This window comes from Morone saxatilis, unplaced genomic scaffold, assembly GCF_004916995.1.
Source record: "Morone saxatilis isolate NCDOM2014 unplaced genomic scaffold, NCSU_SB_2.0 Contig15, whole genome shotgun sequence".
Lineage (NCBI taxonomy): Eukaryota > Metazoa > Chordata > Actinopteri > Moronidae > Morone > Morone saxatilis.
Genome location: NW_023339707.1, coordinates 2826416 through 2832514, shown reverse-complemented (window position 1 = coordinate 2832514; position 6099 = coordinate 2826416). Strand labels below are relative to the sequence as shown.

Genomic DNA, 6099 nt, shown 5'->3' with positions numbered 1-6099 from the left:
TCTCTCACACACATACACACACATTCGCTCTACTATTGTCTCATTAATATCATTGCCATCTGTTCCATATGTAACAGCCCAATTAGAGAGATGCACTTTGACCCTACCTGTCCAAATTTAATTTGAAAGTCTACAGCCATCCCCGTACACTCCTCTTTCCTCACACACACACACACATATATAATCACATCACTCTGTAGGCTATCCAGACTTTGACCTTTCATTGTTGTCTCTCCACAGGGCCTGAGCTGATTTGTCAGCCTTGTGTAGGTTTGGTTTTCACCCCCCAAGTGTCCTCTGGACATCAGCTGACCATGGTGTTCTAAAGAGAGGAAACGCAGGAAAAAGCCTGGCTCAGTGTGTTCACTCTAACACAGCAAGGCTCAACCGAGAGAGGAGCAGAGACGGCCCGGAGCAAAGAGGAAAAAGCATATTTAAACCCGAAAATGTCTCAAAACAGAGAACTGGTGGCTTACTACATAAACTATAAACTATCCCAGAGAAACTATCCTCTCAACCACATGGGACTCCAAACAGAGCCTCCAAACAGGACTGATGGGGGGGAGGCGGGGTTGGGGGAGGAACAGCAGGTAGCGACGCACGCCAACGGGACTTTTAACGGCACGAGTCCCGGGACCCCACCGGCGTCCCCACAGCGGCAGGAACGGTTGCCATCAACGACAAGCCTGGACGCAGTGAAAGAAGCCCTGCGGGACTCGGCCAACGAGTTTGAACTGCGGTACGCCCGCGCCTTCAGCGACCTGCACAACCAGCTGCACATCACGCCGGCCACGGCCTACCAAAGCTTTGAGAACGTGATGGACGAGGTGTTTCGGGACGGAGTCAACTGGGGCCGCATAGTGGGGCTTTTTGCTTTCGGCGGGGCGCTGTGCGTAGAATGCGTGGAGAAGGAGATGAGTCCGCTGGTGGGCAGGATCATAGAGTGGATGACGGTCTACCTGGACAACCACATTCAGCCCTGGATCCAGAGCCAAGGAGGATGGGTGAGTCCCTCACACACACACACACACACACACACACACACACAGAAGAGTGTATGTAAGTGCTTACAGTATGATGCTGTTTGCTTGCCCTTTCATAGGTAAGGTAAGCACCCGTGTGGAAAATGTCCTTGTTGACACTTTTCCTGCACACCTCCGCTGGCAGCAACACTTAACAGCAGTCTGTTGGAAAATCAGGATAAATCCTGTCTTTATTTTTCCAACATGTTCTGGAAAATGTGGACGCTATCAGCTTTTGTTGATATGACGTTGTGTTTGGTTGTATGTGCCCTTTCTGATGATGATTCTTTGTCTCTGGTAAATACTTCACGAGTGTTTTAGTACGTTGTGTGCATCATGTGCCTGTTGGCTAGCTGTGCTTCATCTGAACAGTGGCCCAACCTCCAGTTAGGGCTTAGTGATCTGGCCAAAAAATAATATAATAATAATAATTGCGACCTTTTTTCTCAATTTTGAAATGCCCTGTAGACAACAGCCAGACTTTAAATAGCCTGGTTTCAAAATGGTGATTAAAACCTTTCATCTGAAGTTATAAACAGAAGCCAAAAGATTACCTAATTATAAAATAACACTTTAACGTACTTACAACTCAATTGCATTGTTTACAATATGTAAACTTGTCTAAGGAAGAGTTCCATGAATTAATTGGTCCAATCTTTTTTAGTCTATCTTTGATTCGGCCCAAAATCCAGATTTGGACTGTATTGGCTGGCCTCCAGCAGATTGTGACATGGCACAGGGGGTGGGGTTGGCTCTGCCACCAGCCGAGGAGAAAAGACTTTAGATAAGATATAATATAGAAGACCTAGATAACAGGCAGCATACACACAGCCTATAAAAAACCCCATCTGTGCTTAAAAACGGTAAAAACAGAGTGTTTGTGTGGTCAGCAGCTGGTTCAGCTGTTCTCTAATTGATCAGCAGCATGGAACTCAATGAGCTGAATCGAAGTGGGAGCTTAACAGGCTACATCAGGGCTTTGTAGCTCTTTGCAGCCCGCCTGCCTGGGGATCGAAGTTCTCTCATCACAGGGTGGGATGAAGTCCGGGGCTTTTACAGATAGCCCTTTGTTTTACTCTGGTCAGTTGATTGGCTCTGTGCTGTATTTTTTTTTTTTCCTTCTTCCACTATCTGTCCATTTTCTCTCCACTGCCCGTTCTGTTGTGGTCTTCACCAAGGCAGCTGCATGCAGATGAAAGCTCAGGGTTTTTTTCTGGGGTTAGCTGGAGAGTGGGCCGTCCTGGTACTGACAATGCTCGTGCGTGTTTGTGTGTTTCTGTTTCCAGGGCAGCTAAGGTCAGCTCTTTTCCTTTGTGGCGGCCATTTGATGGTACGAAGGAGAGGGGAGGGGTTGTTTATATATTTTCTCCAGCGGTATATAACGCCAGGTCGGAGGTCAATCCTATGGAAACTGACATCCCAGTGGCCGAACAGGGAGCCTGAAATCCCACTGGGCAGAAAGTGGCTTTGTGTTGTTTGCACCGCAGACATGAAATGATTGTATTTATTTCAGTGTGGGACTGAAACCTGGATACGGCACAGAGGAGAGGGGGGCAGCGGCCGTGAGGTTATGGAGATAAGTGACAGGATGTGAGGAAGTCTAAAGCCTTGCAACATACTGATGTCAGTTGATCCTTTGTTGCAGCATCTTCCTGGTATCGTCAGGACAGTACTACCCCATTTCTGCTGCTGATGTTTTTAGCCATTTTAGCGTCCTCACTAAGGGTGGTAATGCTGTGCTGTCAGCCTGTCACTCTTCCACCTTGAATGGATTGCCATTCAAATTTAGTACGGTGAATTCATGTTCCCCAGAGGATGATCCTAATGACTTTGATCGTCCCCTGACCTTTCTTGTAGCGCCACTATGACATTTTTGGTTTGGAGGGAAATGTCTCATTGTCGGATGTTTTGTCATGAAAGTTTGTACACATATTAATATTCCCTTCTGGTTACTTTCTAAGGACTCTAACTTTGTTTGTTGTTTTAAAAAAAAATTCAGCCTCGTCTCTGCTTTGTGTTTAGTGCTAATTAGCAAATGTTGCATGCAAACCCAAGATGTTGATCTGCTAAACCTCAGCATGTTGGCATTCCCATTATGATAAGTCTGCTGATGTTAGCATTCAGCTAAAAGCACTGCTGTGCCCTAGTTCAGCCTCACAGAGCTGCTCGCAAAACTGTAGACTCTCAAGTCTTGTTGCTTCTGTGTGAATCCAGAGGTCCTCAGGAAAGCCTCTGTATAGCTAACACAGAGCGATAATGAGAAAATAATAAGTACAAAATGTAATTATTCAAACATCAATTTATAGAGATGCAGTAAGTACTAAAAATAGACCAAGCACCAAGAGGTTGATCTGAAGGGGAATCTAATTCTGCTTCCTGACTACTAACAAATATTTGTACCATCACTGTCGTCACCATGGTGCAGTCAACATATCTATCATGTGGTTGACGTCTGTGACCTCATGTAGTCAAAATTATCCACACACTCCCTCACACACACACACATTCACACTTTGGTGCGAGACAGTTTGCTTTACAACAGTTGCGCTGACAACATTCGTTAGCATGGTGTAGCTGCTTGTGGTTCGTGGCATGTCCGTGTAGAGAAGTGAATGACTTCATCTGAATTGTTGAATGGTTCAGCATGCTGGGAATATCCACTGGTATGGTTTCACTTCTCCTCTCAGCACATGATGCCCCTTCCTTCCCCACTAACTTTGTATAGTTCACTTATATTCTGGTGCTGTTGATCTACTGTCGTCAGCTTGCCCGACTTGACAAAGGGGTAGTCCCAAGCTAAAATATACAATTCAGTGGGTGGTTTACCATTAGAGTCTTATCATTTCTTCCCATCACTCTCTTGCTTTTCCCCTCTTTGTCACCAATATCATTTCTTTCTTTCTTGTGGTTCAAAGCCACCTACACTTTCCCTGAAACACACCAGAGTCTCTAACTAACCACACAAGACTTTCTTGTTTTTCTTCCTTTCTGTCTTTTATTTCCCTCTTTCTCTCTCCCTTCCCTCCCCTGACGCCTCCTCGCAGGGATGAAGCACAGAGCCGTTGGCAGATGTGTGAACCTGAGTAAAGCTGCGAGGCAGGTGTGCCCTGAGTGGTAGCTGATGAAATATTAGTCTGCTCCAAGCAGCAGCAAGGTCACTTATTCCCTCTGTCTTTCTGTTACTCAGTTGCTCTGTTGCTTCCCAAATTTAAAATATTAAATATTTTCGGTTTGGAAGGATTGTGACAGAAAAAGTGCAGAAAGAACGAGAGGAAGTGTTTCTAGGTGAATACAATACAAAATATGATGTAAATGGATGATGTAAATCAATGACATGAAGCTAATCTTGAGATGGTAAGTGTTTTGTTCAGGGGTATTTCCCAAAAGCTCTGAATTTACAGTGTTTGTATTTGTCTAAGATCCATAATCCTACACTAAAACCTTATTTGGGAAGCAGTACTTTTTCTATTATTACTGTACACGAATGCACCACGAACTGCACTTCTTGAGTTAAGACAATTATTAGTAATCGATGAGTGGATGGACAATCACGTTCATTACATTCTCGACAAAATAAATTTTTCTGGTTCCAGCTTTTTAGATGTCATGCGTTTCTTTGCCATTTATTATAATAACCTGAGTATCTTTGGTCAGATAAAATAACCTGAACACACCTCCTTGGGCTGTAGGAAATTATGACATTTTATGACAAAGCAATTCATGGAGAGAATAATTGGTACGTCGCCTTTGGCTCTGTGAAGTTATAATGGGTATTTTTCAATCTCCTCTGACATTCCATTGACAAAAAGTAAAAATAATTGTTAGTTGCAGACCTTATTGTGTCACTTTCAGCTCCGTTGTGTAGATTTTCAATTCAGTAATACAAAGAAAAAAACGTGAGGCAGTCACTTGAACCGGTGAAATAGTTGAGCTGACAGTTAAATATTGAAAAGTGAAAGGTGTTTTGCACAACAGAGCAAACCTCGCTGTCACAAAAACTGATAACGCCTCAGCCACTGCCCAGGATGCTGAGATATTTGATTGCAGCTCGGGATGTGAGATACATTTTCTCAGCCAGATTCTCCCTCCACAGCCTCTAGTTTGTAAAGAAGCGCAGGAGTAAAGCCATATATTGTCACATAATAAACCTTGGCAGACAGCAGAGGTAGAGACAGTGCCATCGACCTAATAATGCTGTTTCCAGCGGGGCAGGCGATGGCAGTGATTACTCAGTGGAGATTGAGCCGCCTCAGGGTGGGGGTACGGGGTTATTACCAATTATAGATGAATAATATCTCAACCTGCTACTGGGGGAAACAATGTTTTTTTCCCTCTGACAGACTAATAAAGGCTAAACTCATTTAGAAGAACCACACTGCCACGGTCTGGGGAAGCTTGGCTGGCTCTGGATGGGGACGGGGATGGGGGGTTTCAGTGGAGCGACGAGGGGGAAAAACAGACCATTATCTCAGTTGTTCTGCTTTGTGCTGTCGACGGTCTCTGTAAGGTCAAGGAAAAGTTAACTACAAGAAAAATGTCCTCAAGCAGTGAAAGTCTGTCTATATTGCCTAGCTTGCTTGGCCTGTTTTCATCACCTCTGGCTGCATACAGAACATGTTGTTATGCCATGTTCAGCACCAGCACTTAAATAATAAGTCAGCTGATATTCCATATTTTTCTTATTGTCAACAAATCCAATGAAATGCCAAAAGTAATGAATGTAGCTACTAACAAGTATTGTGTGTGTATCAAAGCCTGATATATCGTCTTCCTCTGTGCCATAGTGCTCCATTGTTGCGCTGGCTGACATGTCCCTTCATTACCATGAACACACACACTTTAGTTTATTTTAACTCAGTCCCACACACACCAACCTGCTGCCCAAAATACTCACTAGAGCACCTAATGTGTGTATTTCCACATGTAAAAATAGTCCAAATACTATTTACTTCTTTTTAAAGGACCAGTGTGTAGGATTCAGTGGCATCTAGTGGGGTGGTTTGTCCCTTCTGGCGTACTGTAGAAACATGCCTCTGAAGAAGAGGACTCGCTCCCTCTGTAGATAAACAGCTCATTC

General features: G+C 44.2%; 1 protein-coding gene across 2 annotated transcripts in view; it reads left to right on the top strand.

The window, feature by feature from the left end:
* bcl2l1 (BCL2 like 1) overlaps positions 1 to 6099 on the top strand; it is a 29876-nt gene that overhangs the window by 3784 nt on the left and 19993 nt on the right. For both annotated transcript variants that reach the window (XM_035656399.1, XM_035656400.1), the window contains exon 2: positions 241 to 1004. In XM_035656399.1, coding sequence (XP_035512292.1) covers positions 447 to 1004 — 558 coding nt within the window. In that variant the 5' untranslated portion in view covers positions 241 to 446. The remainder of the gene's footprint in view (positions 1 to 240; positions 1005 to 6099) is intronic.